Below are 17,818 nucleotides of genomic sequence, written 5' to 3' on the forward strand. Positions count from 1 at the left end.
ATGATCCTACTGACAACTGATCCCACTGACAACTGATCCTACTGACAACTGATCCCACCCACCGTGTTGTGCCCTTTTATCAAGGATGTTGTGTGTGTTTATTCAAAAGTATATCAATATATAAGCTTGTTACCGAGTTGTGTCCTTTTATCAAGGATGATGTGTGTGTTAATTCGAAAGATTGGCTGCCTCGATCTTGCTAGATGCAGAATAAAATAATAATTAATTTCTTTTCAAATGTGGGGCTTCGCTCCCAACTCCCACCAGGGCTTCACCCCGGACCCCGCTAAACCTAGGGATCGTTTGTCGGTAGGATCATTTGTCGGTGGGATTAAATTACAGATATTAGTTGTCATGGTATTAAATTTCGGGAATCATTTAACGTGACACCCTTACGGGCTTCGCGGACGACGTCGCGGCTTCGATAGTAGTAGATTATGCTGAGGAGGCAGAACTACTTGTTCGGGAAACTATTGACGCTGGCGAAAATTGGCTTGAGAAATATTACCTCAAACTCGCCAAGCAGAAAACTGAGATCGTCGTCTTGACTCGACAAAAGTGGTTCTCAAAACTTTTCGTCGTCGACATGGGCGGGACAACATTGACATCTACAAGGGCACTGCGTTATCTAGGAGTATTGATCGACAAGAAACTGTCTTTTCGAGAACATCTTGAAAACACATGCATGAAAGCAAACAAGACAGTATTCAACCTGTCGAGAATCATGGCCAACACGGTGGGACCACGAACCAGAAAAAGGAGGCTGCTCTTAGAAGTATTCCACTCGATATTACTTTGCGGAGCGGAAATATGGGCGGATAACCTTAAACAGAAGACTTCTCGGTGCAAAATCGCGGTAGTGCTACGACCAGGAGCGATCAGAATCACTTGTGCTAATCGCACGGTGTCAGAAGCAGCCATATTGGTTAAAGCAGGAGCCACACCAATCGACTTACTAGCATTCGAGAGGGAGAAAATCTACGACGCCAAAACTAATGATGACAACTCTAAGAAGGCAAGAGCGAAGATAGAGACGGAAACCTTACACGAGTGGCAGGACCGATGGACATCCGGGGAAAAGGGCAGATGGACGGCACGCCTGATTCCGGACATAAACGTCTGGCTTTCTCAGAAGCATGGAGAAACAGACTTCTTTCTGACCAAGCTATTGTCAGGAGATGGACAGTTTAACGCCTATCTTTTCAAGATTAGTTTGTTGACGACGCCGAACACACTTTCGAGTGTGATCGGTCGAAGAATTACAGAAGCAGCACCGAAGAAACTATTGGCACCACTCTCTCCCCGGAGAGCTTGGTAACCTGCATGCTCAGCAAATAAGATAACTGGTCAGCTGTTACAGCCTAAGCGCAGCGCCTTTTAAAAAAAATCGCAGAAAGGGACCAGTAACCAGGAGTAGGCATCGTGAGGTGCAACATGGACTGGATTGAAGTAATGCTAACGCGGTTCCGATCCAGTCATCTCCGTATCATCTACGGGGAAGGAGAGAGGAGGTTTTTTAGTGGGTGGAAATCCTACACTACCGATCATCACATGTCAAGATAGCGGTGTTTTTGAAAGGTTTTTCCTTCTCTATAAATAAAAAAAAAACACACACACACACACATATGGACATCAGCGCGAAAACATTCAGGGAAGCTTCCTAGGACCTCAAAACGTCGAGATCTGATACGAACTCGATTTTCGAAAAACGGGGTAAAACCAATAACTTCCCGAATTTTGAAAATTTTTAATTTTTTTGCTCGACGGGCAGAAAGCGTCAACTTTCGGCCCGTTGCGCTAAACGAAGTTACCACTTTCTGCCTTCGTCGAGCAAAAAAATAGCATACACTCCTCAGGAAGTAAATAAGAAAGCATCCGATCACATGTTTGTTGACCTCGGCTTCGCCTCGGCCAACAATTACATGTGATCTGAGACAATTCTTACTTTACTTCCCTCGATGTGTAATATACTATTCTTAGTGGGAAGTTAAAAAACTCATCATGATTCATTTCGAAAAAATCAATTGTCAGAAAATTACATTTCTTGTAACATTGTTCCTCACTGAATTTCCGTGTTTCACATTCAAACCATCTTTATATTCTATTAAATATTTTGCGTATTTCTTTTTTATATAATACTAAAATTTTTCATATTTTCGTAATAAAATACTACGGTATAGATATTTTCTGAAGCAATTTAATAATTTCATATTGAATAGTTCCACTGAAAGCTTTTATTTTGAAATAAAAGTAAAACCAATAGTCCTGTATGACGTTCAAAGCTAATTTACAGTAAAAAAGTTGTGGTTGAAATTTTTTCTAACTATTAATATTTCAGGGGAATGAAGGTCAAATAAAAGAACATTATTAAAATTTGTATTTTTTGCTCCAACTGTTATTTAAAAAAATAACGGCTGATTAAATAAGAAAAAAATTACCGTAATTTTTTAACTGTGCGGCGCCTAAAACTTCGGCTGAAAAATCAAATGTATTTTAATTATGAACAAAACTTCGTAATTTCACTTGTACTCTAGAGATTTCCTATATTTTTCATATTTTTTACCGCGGAAAAATTGAACAAATTATTATCGTGAAAATAAAAATGCATTAAAAAAAAGAAAATAAATATATCTATACAATTACAGTAATAACCTTATTCGTAACAGTACGGATATAGAGTGAAAAGCAAAAACTGTTCTGTAATTAAGACTTGAAAACGAAATTAATTACTAATTACGTTACCAAGGAAAGTAATCATAGATTTGATATGAAATATAAATTCTATAGTGTTATAATATTATGTACGATTTCAGTTAATAAGTATTTGGAATTGTACTCATTTTCCATTGACGAGGTATGAAAAATATATATATATATATATATATATATATATATATATATATATATATATATATATATATATATATATATATATATATATGTATGTATTGAGATTCATTTTACGTGCATAATATATTTTATAACGGAAATTATTTGCGTTAATTAGTTTATATAAGTATACATGAATTATTTCTGTCACGTAACGGAGAATTACGGATAATGAAATAGCTAACAATAAATCGGAGCAATGTCAAGGTACATTTAATGTTTAAAAATTATGTGCGGTTTAAAATAACTTCCACAACATACATGCATTAGAGAAAAACAACTTGATGAAAAAAAAAAAATATTATCTTCAAATATCATTTAACTGCTACAAAATTCATTTAGAAAAAATTTTAATTTTCTGAAATTATAAGTGTACGATTCATAAAAAAATATCGACAAAACATTTTTTTATTTTTTATAACAATGATTAAGTCAATATATTTTAAAGCAAAAGTTTATTCTTTATTAAACAGAAAAAAAAAACCGAATTCAAAAAAAATATTATTTTTAAAATTTCATTCGAGGATTTTACTTCATTTATGTCATAAAAAAAAAGGTTGTCAAATATAATTCACGAGTTTAAATAGTTTTAAACTTCTCCATAAAAAAATTGAAAATTTTCAACAATCAGGAAGTTATTGGTTTTACCCCGTTTTTCGGAAATCGAGTTTCCATAAGATCTCTACGTTTCAAGATCCTAGAAAGCTTCCCTGACTATTGCCGCGATGGTGCCTGTACGTCTGTATGTATGGATGTATGTATGTGTGCGTGTGCGTGTGGGGGGGGGGGCTTTACCGATCAATTCCAATAACTAATCCGCTCTTAACATCCAAAAACCACGTCGATTGCTGCCAAGCTCGTCAAAATCGATTGATTCGTTACTTATCTTTGACTTATCGTTAACAAAAAAAAATCGGAAAAAAGTATTTTTTTCGAATAACACCGAAATTTTATGTCTGATCAGTTTGTGTTTAAAACTTATATCATGAAATTTAAAAAACTGCGTCATATGCTGCCAACTGCGTGAAAATCGATTGATTTGTTCGTGAGTTATCGTTGTCAAAAGAAAACCCAAAAAAGTATTTTTTCGGAATTACTCTGAAATTCCTAATCAGATCAATTCAAGCTTCAGAGTTCATTATGAATCTTAAAGAACTGCGTCGAATACCGCCAACCAGGTAAAAATCGGTTCATTAATTCAAAAGTTATTGCGGTTTGAAAATTCAAAAAATTGTGTTTTATTAAACTTCCATCAGACTTTTGAGCTCGGAGAGCTCAAACCTACAAAAAAATTATATTTTTGACTTCAAAGAACTCAAAAATGTAATGAGTGCAATTTCAAGCGCTTAAGTATGAAATTAGCCGGAAATTTCAGGGATGGCCTTTAGGGTCAACGGTTTTCCTATTTTTTTTTTTTTTTTTTTTTTTTTTTAATGAGGTCAATTTTTTATAGAAATAAAAATTAATTTGCTGTGTTTGGAAAAAAAAAATTGTCTCGAAATTTGAGCCTTTAACTTTAGGCCCTTTGGACTCAACTTTAATTTTAATTACTTCCTGTTTCATGTTAATTTTTTCATTTAAAAAATCATTTTTTGGACTTTTTTGGTACATTATTAAAGATAATAATAGAATGGTTCGTTTTGTAAGAAGAATGCAAGTAAAAAATTGAGAGGAAATTCAATGTCCGACAAAATTATTTTTCACGTTCTTATCGCTGAAGTCCTTAGTTTTTAAGATATGAGCAGTTAAATATTTTGAAATTAAATAAAATTGTATTTTGTCGGATTTGATTTTTGAGAAACAAAATTTAATTTTTGAAATTCCAAATCGTACAGAACGATCAACAGTATTTTTTTAACATTTTACAATGATTTAGAGGAAAAATTTCTTCAAATTTTGAAGCTTATCGATTCTGTTAGAGTTTTTCTTTTTTTTTAATGCACATATTGTCAGAAAAAAAAGAAAATAAAAAACTCATCGCGAATAACAATATTAAGTAATCATAATTTATAATTAATAGAATTTCAGTTATGATTGTATAATAGTGGTTGATAAACAGTAATCAATCACCGATTGTTGATGAAACATTCAACAAGCAATTAAAAAACATTAAATTACAATAACTCGGCCGTGATTTGACCGATACAACTCGATTAAATATACAATTTGAAAACAATATTAACTAGTGTTGTGGTAATCGGTACAGCAAGCATTATGTCTCTCTTATACTATACAAAACGTTTGATAATAAATCAATTTATCGTTGACGTTTATTTATTATCGCCCGCACATATTTTAGTAACTCAATTAATACAATGCATTAAAATTGTATCACCGTTGAATAATAATTTTATCGATTTTAATTGACACTAGTTGTGTTTGGGGTATTTACAACTATACATAATGAATTTTTCATATAACTTGCATTGAAAATGCGAGTTTCAATGCCTGTTGATCCAACCGAAACTAGTCAATTTCAGACCAATGCAACTGATGCCGGGCAGGAATCAATCATTTTCTTCCCGGCGGGCAGAAAATGACGATTTTCTGCCCGTGAGATAAAGTTGCAGCTTTATTTTTAATCCTCTCAATCGTTTGTTCATGCTATACCTTTATAATTGTCATTCTAACCGTTAACTGTACTGACATATTATAATTCTGTTACTAAGCATAAATAAAAATGACAAAAAAAACTATTCAATTTACGAATAACATTTAATAAAAAATAATCCATTACTTTCTTGAATTTATTTCGCTATTCGTCTGAAACTCTCTAGTTCTGATTGGCTCCAGACATTGAAACTAGCATTTTTAATGCAACTTATATGAAAAACTTGTATGAGAAAAACTTATATGAAAAATTTGAATAACGCGGTACGCATGCGCGTAAACTTTAACCGATAATTAATCGTAGCCCGTTTTTTGCGAGTTTCGACCTTTGACTAACTTCAAGACTTTCATGTATTTTAATTTAGAGAATTAAGAGATCTTAAGAATAAAAAAAATACAATTATTTATGTAATTAATTTTTATGTTTTAAAGCTCAAAACTTTTTTTTCAATTTTGTTTTCAAGATTGAGAGTTTTGCACTATTTTCAAAAAATTTTTTCTCAACAAAAATAAAACAATTGTGATAGAATAAAAAATTTAATAATTCGAAAGCGTATTCACTCAATGATATTATTATAGACGGTATTGTTTCAAATTACTCATCCATGTGCGTAATATTCTTGCCATTTATCTCAATTACTGAGCGGTTTTATATGCCTGCAAAGATAAGTCAATTATAATAACTAAAATTATCATGAATGTTAGACCTGCAATTGCGAAAGCCAAGGAATCGAAAATATTGATTAAATGCATTGTTTATTTGTTTTATTAAATATTTTACACTGATATGCATCGGATAATTTTAGTAATAACGTTAACAAAAACAACCAAAAATTACAGAGTAATTTTCAAATTAAAAATTACAATTAATATAATAATAATAATTATTATTATAATGACAATAGAATTTTTTTAAAAGATTAATAAATTTATATCTGTATAGTGGATTCATATTTGAGCAATAAGATAAGTGACAAAAATAAAATAACTCTGATTTATTTTCAACATTTGTTCATCTTAGACACATTGGACAAGGCATCAGGCCCATCTCGTCACAATTGGTGCATCTCAGAGCGCAGATTTCGTTGAGAAATCCGTGCCATCTCCAGGATTTTTTGCTCCCATGACAAGAAATACACGGTACGAAGCCATCGTCACCACACACTCCGCATACTTTGCGTGCGCCATGGAACTGGAATAATAAAAAAAAAAAACATAATAAATAAAAATTTGAAAATTCATAATAATGTGAATAAAAAATTTTGAACATTAAAAAAAAAAAAGATGATGCTAAGTAAATTTGTAATAAAAAATATGCCATATTGGTAATTGACAGAGTAAAGCGGGAAGGAGGAAATATATTATTTTAAAATATTGAAGTAACTTAATTTCAAATTTTTCGCAGAATTTCTATTAGTCAAGTCAGTTCCAACTGTTACTATAACATGCATAATGAGCATTTAGAACTAAATTTACCATACTATTTAAAAAAAAAATCAGTGGAATTTCACTGATTCCAACCAGTGAATGCAATTTCACTGGTAAATCAGTGAAGTTGACTGGTTAAATCAGTGGAATTTCACTAATTTCTTTTAAGAGAGTTATATTTTATGTAAATTAACAAAGAAAATAGCAGCTTAGTTTTTCATTACAATTAATTACAATTAAACAATTCCCAATTAGAAAGCTTTTTTGAATACCAAATTCTCGCAAGGATAAAACGAGTCGTTGAAAAAAAAAAAAAAAATCTAAAAAACGGTTCAACCTGCAGGCCCTGGAACTTTTCGCTATGTACGAGTTCAAAACGCTCGGTAGGATGTTTGTTTTAAAATTTTGAACTATTCGAGCTCAAAAATATAACTTGTATATTTTTTGAGCTTCTTCAGCTCGAAAATTTAGTGATTGTAAATACATACTTTTTTGAAAATTCTAAATTGCGATATCTTCCGATCGAATCAATCGTTTTTGATAGGGCTTGCAGCATTCGACGTAATTTTTTAAGCACCAAAAAATTATTCATTCCCTACCAAACAATTCAACGTAAAATTTTGAAGTTATGTTGAAATGACACTTTTTTGGAGTTTTTAAAAATTAAGTATCTCTCGAATAATTTAACCAATTTTGATACAGTTCACGACAATTGACGCAGTTTTTTTAACACAAAAAAATAATTTTTAGATCTCTAGATTTTTTGTAAAATTATCGCTTTTTCAAGTTTTGAAAATTTTTCTGCTGCTAGACGGGAAAAAATTTTTAGTTTATTTCAATGATTTCCTCGTTCTTATTACAATAAATAAATCTTCGAAAATTGAAGAATTTATTTTCATAGAATTATCCGTTTGATGGTACACGAGTTATGTTAGTTTCTGAGTACTACCAAGAATATAACAATAAAAATAATTGCACAGAGGAGCATTCTTTGCTGCTTTGTATTATGAGTCGTGCAATAGTAATACATAAATTTACTTAATTAACTGAATAATTTACTTAGGAGGATTGATGAAAACTTATGTAAGAATAGTCAGATGAATCCATGTTCGTAACGGCAAACGGACACAGATCCTGATGTACTGAGTGTTATAACTAAATTTTCAATTATATGATTCCTGATTCACGATGTTCATTACGATACCTCAATCTAAGTCTAAGTACATTCTAATACTTGATGTCTCTATTAATAATTTCTATTAATATAACTTTCAGAAAACTGAATCATCACTAATTGGAATCATGACTTATCTTGCTTCAAATTTCGGTATTTAGTAACAGAGAGAATCATTTAGTTCTTTCATAATTCTGCTAGTAGATTGTACTATTTAAAATTGATTTAGTAATATAGTTGAAATTGACAGAGATAACGAATCAGATTAGTACACTTTGTTAATGTTATTCTATTCTATTCTATTCTATATTTTACCTATCAGTTATGAAGATTACGATTAGTATACGATGAGCTCTGACATTTAGAGTACTTAATACTTCAATAAGACGTCCAGCAATACTGATATAACTTCCGGATCCTAGGGTAATTTTGTTACATCTAAATGTTGTATATTGTCAAGTATTGAGGTATGGTTTATTCTCAATTATTTAACATGAAGAAAAAGTAAAATTTTAAGAATTGTTCTTGAACCCTTTTTTTTTTTCAGTCAAAATTATTGATATTATTCTCTAAGAATAAATGATACCGAAGTTAGCAGAAATTCTTAAATTTACTATTTTTTATTAGCAGATCCATTACATAATAAAAAACTGAGAGAAAATGCACTTTAATTTTTAGATAGGAAAGTTTTTAATTATTTCATAAAAAAAGTAACTTATAAATTCTTTAAAAATTATTTCTGAAGAAAATTGGATGCCTCGAGCTAGTTAATTTTTTTTTAGGTAGATTTTATCGAAATCTATCTATTGCATTGGCCCTCATGAGAAAATTAAGTCGGAGTTTTGTTATATCATCTAACTAGTCGAGTATAGCTCAAAAATAATATTGGTTCGAAAGTTTATATATGTATATATATGTATTATCAAGCGGCTTATATACACGATAGTACCTATAATTCTTAACGGATTTAGATGAAACTTGGTGCACATATTCTTTGGATAGTAACCTTGAATAAATTCGAAGATGAGCGAAATCCGTCAATAAATTTAGAAATGGTGGCTCTTCAAAATAGTAAAAATCATATTTTCGGTGAGTTCATTGATGTATAACTTTTGATTGAAAAGGGATGGCTAATTTATGATGAATTCATGTGAAAGCTCATGAAATTATCTTTAATTCGACGTATACAACATTGACATTTTGACCATTATTAGGTATTTTATCAAAGTTAAGAGTGCAATTGAATCATTGTCTTGCAATGTTTAATAGTACAACCGACTTATGAATGTTATTCTACCGAGAATTCTTAACAAATTTGTTCAAAATTTTTTTTTATATTTAAAAAATGTTAACTTCCGTATATTTTATAGAAATAATTTGCCAGATGTAAAAGATAGATAAAATCTATTTGATTTATCTCAAATTTCATTTAATTATCTCCAATTTAATCTATTATTCGTCTAGTTTTTATGATTTTTCGAATTAATTTGAAAATTTGAACAATTGTTCAACGAACGTATTTCGGACTTTTTTCTTTGAATAATTTTTAAGTCATAGGAGTTAGCTCAAATCTATTAAATTTATGTTAAAGGTCACATGATTATCTTCAATTTAGGCTATCATTCGTCAACTTTCGATATATGATATTTTCAATTTATTTTGTAGTCGGGAACATTAAACTAAAATCAAGAATAAATTAATTTTCAGCTTTTATCATCAAAGTTCTTTTATATGTTACAAATCCTATTTTTTAGGTAGATGTCTGTAACGGGTAATTTTTCAGTGTTTTCTTTTAAGTTTCTAAACCAAAGTGTTTGATAGAACAAAAAGAAATAATTGATACTGCGACACAAACACCCCCGTTGCTCGAATCTGAAGCTCGCCGGAGTCCAGGGTCAAAACGGGGATAGGACTAATATACAAAACCAAACAAAGTAATAAATGTCAAGAAAACTTAATTACTTATAAATGGCATAACAGATATTAAATCTAAAGAAATAATTCGAGAGATCAAACAGGTTGTGTTAACGATAAAATAGTATTTTTATTTATCACAATCAGTTAAATACGTGAAGAAAATTTACAAATAACACAAAACAAATGAAATATTCTAACTCCTATCAACGAACAATGAGTTTTACATACGCGTGCCTTCGTCGGCAACGAAGATCCGATCAAACGTGGTCTTTACAAAATTCCAAACACTCTCGCACTCGTCAAAATCGCGAACTACGGTTCCAAAAGCTGGTTCCCCACTCCCCAGGAGACTAGTCGTCACCCCTGGGCCTAAATCTCTACCCTGAGAGCGAATGGAGAATGTCCTCTTCGCCCCCACCTGCACGGCGTGTGATTACCTACTGGTTTTTTGACAGAGGGTCAAAAATCCAGGGAGTCGAATCTTCCTTAGAGTATAAAGGTATTTACCCGTGTTCAAGACGAACCGAGGTAATGTCCCTTCTTGCTGTTAATGATGGAAGAATATTCACCTCAATAACACTCTGTCACAAGACTCACCTTTTCGTGCCAAATTTTCGGGCCTTATTATTTTTCCAACCATTCTCTTCTAACGAAACAGAATAATCGTTTTTGCCATCTATCTATTGTTTGTAAACTACTTATTTAATTGGCAATTCCCTCATTATCTATCCCTTCGCTGTCTCAAATTCTCAGTTTCGAAATTCGATTTGACTATTTTAATCGGTCTTCCTTCATTCTCTGATCATTCTTTGCTTTTCCATACTAAATATCGCCCGGGACTTAGAATATTTTCGCTCGTTTAAATTATTACAAGTTTTCTTCAATCTAATCAATCTTAAAATTATAAACAAAACGCCGTGACAATTTTAGTGGACAATAAACTTTGACTTATAATAAAGGAAATATTTTTCGCATCAGTCCTGGCAAAATTATAAATCAAAATAACAAAATATCTCAAAATTAAATAATAATATGCCAATAATTAATAATTATTGTCTGAGATCTCTTGGTTAAATACTATGAACTAAGTCCAATATAATAGTAATTTGATAAATCATAAACAAAATAATACTCGTTCGTAATAATAATGGTATAACTAATAATAGTTATAGTACTGATCACTAATAACATAAAAAAGAAATATAATCACAATTAATAATCGTCGTAGACAAAATAATATCTTATAACTAAAACGCTTCATCCGAATAAATGTTTATAATTGCTAATTATTAGCCCGTCTAGAATTCGCCGTTCATAACTAAACATTAAACACTAATTGTTTTAAACAAAACGCTATTCGCTAACCAAAATAATTTTAGAATTAATAGTCAAAACAAAATTGAATAATAATATTTTCACACGTCTTTGGTGATAATATAACCAATAATCAAAATAATAATACTGAACTCGTAACTAAACAATTTAAATCAAGGAAAACGGACTATTTACATTGTATATCAATAAATTTTAAGAAATTACGCCCGTCGAAGTATCAGGCGATCATAACAGACGAAGAGTAGGTAGCCGCCGTTGTTTCCCTCCTTGTCCCTTCTTCCGCGCCCTACTCCTCAGCTGTCCTGCACTGGCCATCTGCCCTCTCTCTCTGACTCAGTCCCATTTCCCTATATTTCGGTCACACCCCTCTTTCCTTGAAAAGAAAAGTGGTGAACCAGTTTGCCACTTTTCTTTAGGTGTACCTGGCCAACCGATCTTCTAGACGTTCCTCGGTCAATTTCAGTGTCGGCTTCGGCTGGTTCCTCGTCTGCGTGACCTTCCAGATGCGCCCGTGCTTGTCGTAGGCGGTGAAGGTTCGTTTGGTTTTCTTTCCTGTCAGGAATGGTCGGATTTCCACGTTTTCCAAGGAGATCAAAGATTCCTTTAGTTTTTGCATCGGGGTCTTGGTCTTCTGTGGGCTGAGGAACAGGTCTCCAGGCTTGTCTGCAAAGGACTCTGGATAGTCTTCCAGTTCTGGGTACTCTGGCATCAAAGAGCGGGCTTCTGGCTCAGGCCTCGGCTCACGCGGCTTCCGTGGTATTATCCAGCGCACGTTGTTCGAGAAAGCCGTGGTTTCTCGGATTCTCGGACCTTCCCGTTGGGGACTGTGCTGATGGCATAGGCCCGGACGGTTAACGCTTTCCTTTCCCTTTCCAGGGTCAACAGCAGGTACAACGGCATCAACCGCGGTTTCAACAGGATTCTCGTTGGTAGGTTCAGCAAGTTCCTCGACTTCCAACGGTGTACCAGATTCAGCAGCAGGTTCAACAGGTTTTGTCATCTGTGGCGCAGTCATCAACTGGGGACTACGCTTGAAGCGTGGGCCCGGGTTGGTTGTTGCGTTGTGGTTTCCGTCTTCGATGTCTGGATTCTTCCTTGGAGAGATTTCCCGTGTGGGGCTGGCCCCAAAGAGGTCTCCCAACCTACTGGCTTTGGATCTCGGCTTCCTGGTCAGTCCCAACCAGCTGGTCGTGACTGGCCTGATCAGTGTCTTGGGCTTTTTGCTCTTAAATAGCCCATGGCTAACCCTTTTTGCTTGCGTTCCGCCTGTGGTGGTCGCAGGGGTGGTCGGTGTGGCTGGGCGTCGATCAGGTCTTACAAATCCTGGATTGGCTGGATCGTAGGGCTCTGGTATTGCGACGTTTTCGGGGTTAGGGGTTGCCGGTCTCGCAGTTTCTGGCAGGGGGGTGAGAACAACGTTCAACGGTCTCCTCAGCATCTCCTCGAGTAGCCATATTTCCTCCTCTTCGGTAAATTTCGGCTCCATGTTGTAAGTCTGATTTTAAACTACGATAGAAAATAATAATCTCACTTAACAATATGATTCAAACAACATTCCTAAGACCAGTTTTGATTCTCGATCCTAAGTTTTCCTACTATTAAACAAAACAAAAAAAAAACGCAACTTTGTATTTCGTTAGACATGATTTTGACTCATAACCCTGTATCGTCATTTCGAGTTAGGAAAATTACGTGATTGGCTACTAAGTGATACAGTTTGAACAGAATTTCCAAACTAAACCAGTCTAAATATGTCCGAAACAACAAGAAAAAATATAACTTGGCTCTAACAATGTACTTGGCATCCCGCTTTCAACCCGGTTCTCCGGCGGCTGAGGCTAATTTTGCCTTTTTGGCCATGGCTCGGGTTACACGACGCGATACCAAGGTTTCGTCTAGCTCTGATTCGGGGTTCTCGCGGTCAATTTGTTCGCGTTCAGGTTTTTCATGGTCAGGTTCCGGAGGATTTCCCTCATGAAACGGTTTCAAGTCCTTTATGTGCGCGGTAAAAGTTTTACCCTCTTTTCTAACCTCGTATACGGAAGGTCCGACGATTTTAGTTACGGTAAAACCCGTCGCGTACTTTTCAGCAAGTTTAGCCGAAAAGTGATCAATTGCTGATGACAAATGGTGCTCCCTCTTGCTGACCAGGTCTCCAAGAGCTGGTTGCCAGGGGCCACGCTTGCGATCATAATACTTGGCTTGTTTCCCATAGGCTTGGGCCAGGTTAACCTTGACCAACTCGGTGGTGTCTTCCAAGGTCTTGGCTGCCCGACGCGGATCATAAACCTCGTCTTTCCCTCGGTTGGCTCGTGCTCTTATTGACAAAGGGGGTAGGATTTCGCGGCCGTAATTTAAATACGCCGGGGAAAATTCTGTTACGTCATGTTTCGCAGTGTTATAGGCGAAAGTGAATTCTGGAACTTTTTTGTCCCAGTTTCGTTGATTTGATCCTACGAATTGGGCAATCATTGTTCCTATGACCCGATTTGTTCTCTCGACGGGATTGCATTGAGGCGAATATGGTGGGGTTCGCACGTGATTTATCCCGAATTGTTGCAATAAGGAGGTGAACTCCTTGCTTACAAAGGGGGTACCATTGTCGGTAATCACCGAGTCTACCCTACCGAAACGCAGCAAGACTCTTTCCTTGAAAGCAGTCGCAATCGCGGAGGCGGTTTGACGTCGTAGCGGTTGGATTTCTATCCACTTGGAGAATTTGTCTTGAAAAACTACCAGATAGCTCATCCCTCGCGACGATCGTGGTTTGGGGCCTATTATGTCTGCAGATTAGGGTGGGTCAAAAAAATCGAATAATTTATTTTTGACTTTATACTCTGAAAAATAGGTTCGTAGACACCTAAAAAGAATTCTCTCCAAGTATAAGCTCTTAATTATAACGGGAAGGTCCTCCGCTTTGCGGGTTTCTATTTTTTTCGAATAATCAGATAAAAAAATTTATATCTCGCTTCCAACTGCTTGGAAAAATATTCCGTGGCATAGATTTTGTGAGAAATTGAATGCTTTACAAAAAAGGTCTCTTATGACTTTTTCAAAAATTCAACCGATTAAAAGATATTCATAGTTGAAGTTTGGCTATTTTAAGGAAAATATTCGTTTTTATTATGAATTTTATAAGTCGATGAAAAAAAATTATTTCGGATTGCGGAACTCATGATTTTGTAGGAAATTTACTGCTCTACAAAAATGGTCTCTTATTATTTTTTGATTAAGTGAAGCCGTTACGAGATATTCATCGTCAAACATTAACGAATATCAATATTTCCAGTTTTTGATCAATAATTCGATAAATTTTAATTTAAACTATGAGTTTCAGGAAAATTTACATAAATTTGAGTTTCGATCGATAAAAAAATGTTATAAACAATTTTTTTAATATTGTTTTCAGTCTTGAGCTTGTTTGATTGCATTAAAACAAGAAATTAGAGCATTTTTTTCGACATATAGCCAATGATTAGTTTAATTTGAAGTGAATGACATATTTCTTTGTCAAATTTAATATGAAAAGTATTGAATCAAGTGAGAAACAACCAGTATTTAACTTTTTTATAGATAAATTTTTTATTGAATTATCAATTGCAATATAATTGTCTATATTTTTAACATAACAGTACGCTATTACTATAAATAATTTCTTTTATTACAATTTGGGAATGTTTTTGATGTTCTTTGACAACTTGCAATAAGTACTGGAATTGTTCTTCATTTTTGTCAAGCATTGATTATATTCACTGACTAATGCAACAGCTCGCTCTGCTGAATCATTGACAACTTTTAGTTGTTGAAAGTATTCTTTATTTTCGAGATAACTCTCATTAGTAGGCCATAATTCAACATCGATATCAAGAAAGTCATACGGTAGATCGAAGATTTTGAAAAGATTTAATGACTTTTTAGACACAAAGTCACTCAGAGTTCTCTGCGCCAATGAATTCAAATCTTTTTAGCAATTACAAATCTTTTAGCTTTAGAATCTGTACCTTCACGAGTATTAACAGCTTCAACAATACTTTTTTTTACTTCTAATGGAACGCCATCGTCAAACAGTGATAAAATGGCAAGTTCATCGCTCAAATACCATAAGTGCGAAATCATTTTTTCACACGTAGCTGAAGAAATCAAAGGATTGATATGTTTGTACTCCAATAAATTTTTCATAAACTGCAAGTCATGATAAGCAGCAGTTGTTGCAGAAGTTGATGAAAACCAAGCTTTTAAATACAATGTGACTATAAAAATACAGAAATGACGAAGACCATGCAATTCTTTCTGAGAGAGTTTGAATTCATCTCTGAATAGATACATTTTCAAACTATAAATGGCCTTAGCCATCCATCTAGCATGATGAACAGCACCAGGACGTTTGAAAGAAATCTTTTCTTGAGGCATTTCTCCAAGGAAAATCAATGATAATTCCAATAATTCTTTATCTAACTTATTATAACATTTCTTTATCGATCGAAACTCAAATTTATGTAAATTTTCCTGAAACTCATAGTTTAAATTAAAATTTATCGAATTATTGATCAAAAACTGGAAATATTGATATTCGTTAATGTTTGACGATGAATATCTCGTAACGGCTTCACTTAATCAAAAATCATAAGAGACCATTTTTGTAGAGCAGTAAATTTCCTACAAAATCATGAGTTCCGCAATCCGAAATAATTTTTTTCATCGACTTATAAAATTCATAATAAAAACGAATATTTTCCTTAAAATAGCCAAACTTCAACTATGAATATCTTTTAATCGGTTGAGTTTTTGAAAAAGTCATAAGAGACCTTTTTTGTAAAGCATTCAATTTCTCACAAAATCTATGCCACGGAATATTTTTCCAAGCAGTTGGAAGCGAGATATAAATTTTTTTATCTGATTATTCGAAAAAAATAGAAACCCGCAAAGCGGAGGACCTTCCCGTTATAATTAAGAGCTTATACTTGGAGAGAATTCTTTTTAGGTGTCTACGAACCTATTTTTCAGAGTATAAAATCAAAAATAAATTATTCGATTTTTTTGACCCACCCTACTGCAGATACGACTGACCAGGGCTTCAGGGCAGGGATTGTTCCCATTGGGGCCAACGAGGGTTGCTGTGAGGCTTTGAATGCCTGACATGTCCCGCACTGGCGTACATAGGATGTGATTTCTGCCCTCATACGTGGCCAATAGTATTGGCTCGAAACACGAGCAATCGTTTTTGCAATGCCTAAATGGCCGGCTGAAGGAACGTCATGATTTTCTCGTAATACTTTGCTGACTCCTGCGACTGGAACACATAATTTCCAGACGTCGCCTCTGTCAGTGTAGTCTAGACTATGATAGCGATGTCTGTATAACAGACCTTGCTTCAAACAGTACTCGGGATAACGCTGGGGGTCGTTTTCGACTCCTTTGACGATTCTTTCGTACCAAGTGTCTCCAAGCTCTAAAGCTTCTAGTATTAAGTTGGATTCTGACTCGTGAAAATCTTCTTTAGTGGATTTTTCGGGGTTACTTCGCGATAGCGCGTCCGCGACTTTGTTCCACTTCCTCTTTCGGTACACAACGTCGAAATTGTACTGTTGCAAGTACAGACTCCATCGTGCTACGCGTCCACTCGGACTCTCTATTGATCGGAGCCATTTTAGTGACTGGTGGTCCGTGATAACTGTGAACTCATACTCTTCGAGATATGGTCTCAGTTTCTGGATTGCCCAGACCACTGCGAGGCATTCCTTTTCGGTTACGCTGTAGTTTCGTTCAGCTTTCGTCAGCCCTCGGCTCGCATATGCGACGACCTTTTCTGCGCCATCGTGTTCCTGTGTCAACACGGCGTCTATTCCAACGTCACTCGCATCAGTTTGTAGCACGAAGCGTTTTGCGAAATCCGGAGGTACCAATAATGGATCCGATTTTAGATGGTTTTTCAGTGTATCGAACGCGGTTTGTTCGGGGGTTTCCCATTTCCAACGTTTCTTCTTTTGGAGTAGGGAAGACAGAGGTTTAGTCAAATCAGCGCAACTCGGAATAAAACGACGATACCAAGAAATCATACCAAGGAACTGTCGTAGCTCTTTGGTATTCCGCGGTGGTGCAATCTCGGTGATTGCTCGGACCTTATCTGGGTCCGTTCGAATTCCCTGCTCGTCGATTACGTGACCTAAATACACGGTACTTTCCTTCAAGAAATGCGATTTCTCTGGATTCAATTTCAGGTTCGCTGCGCGAAGTCGAGTCATGACCTTTTTCAGGATTGTCATATGTTCGCTCAGGGTTTCACTAACCACGATTATGTCGTCCAGGTACACTACTACGTGTGTTTCAAGATCCGCGCCTAACACTTCGTACATCACGCGCTGGAACGTCGCAGGCGCTGAATGTAGGCCGAAAGGCATTACTCGGAATTGAAACAGTCCACGACCAGGAATCGTGAAAGCAGTCAACGGTTTGCTTTCTTCCTCT

The 17,818-nt window shown here is 34.7% G+C and overlaps 1 protein-coding gene across 1 annotated transcript in view; it reads right to left on the bottom strand.

The window, feature by feature from the left end:
* Positions 1–6,247: 6,247 nt before the first annotated feature.
* LOC141528236 (glutaredoxin domain-containing cysteine-rich protein CG31559) overlaps positions 6,248–17,818 on the bottom strand; it is a 31,885-nt gene continuing 20,314 nt past the window's right edge. The window contains exon 3 of the mRNA XM_074244177.1: positions 6,248–6,691. Coding sequence (XP_074100278.1) covers positions 6,512–6,691 — 180 coding nt within the window. The 3' untranslated portion in view covers positions 6,248–6,511. The remainder of the gene's footprint in view (positions 6,692–17,818) is intronic.

The sequence above is a fragment of the Cotesia typhae genome, unplaced genomic scaffold (genome assembly GCF_013202065.1).
Source record: "Cotesia typhae breed Kobodo isofemale line unplaced genomic scaffold, CoteBio_Ctyphae contig_43, whole genome shotgun sequence".
NCBI lineage: Eukaryota > Metazoa > Arthropoda > Insecta > Hymenoptera > Braconidae > Cotesia > Cotesia typhae.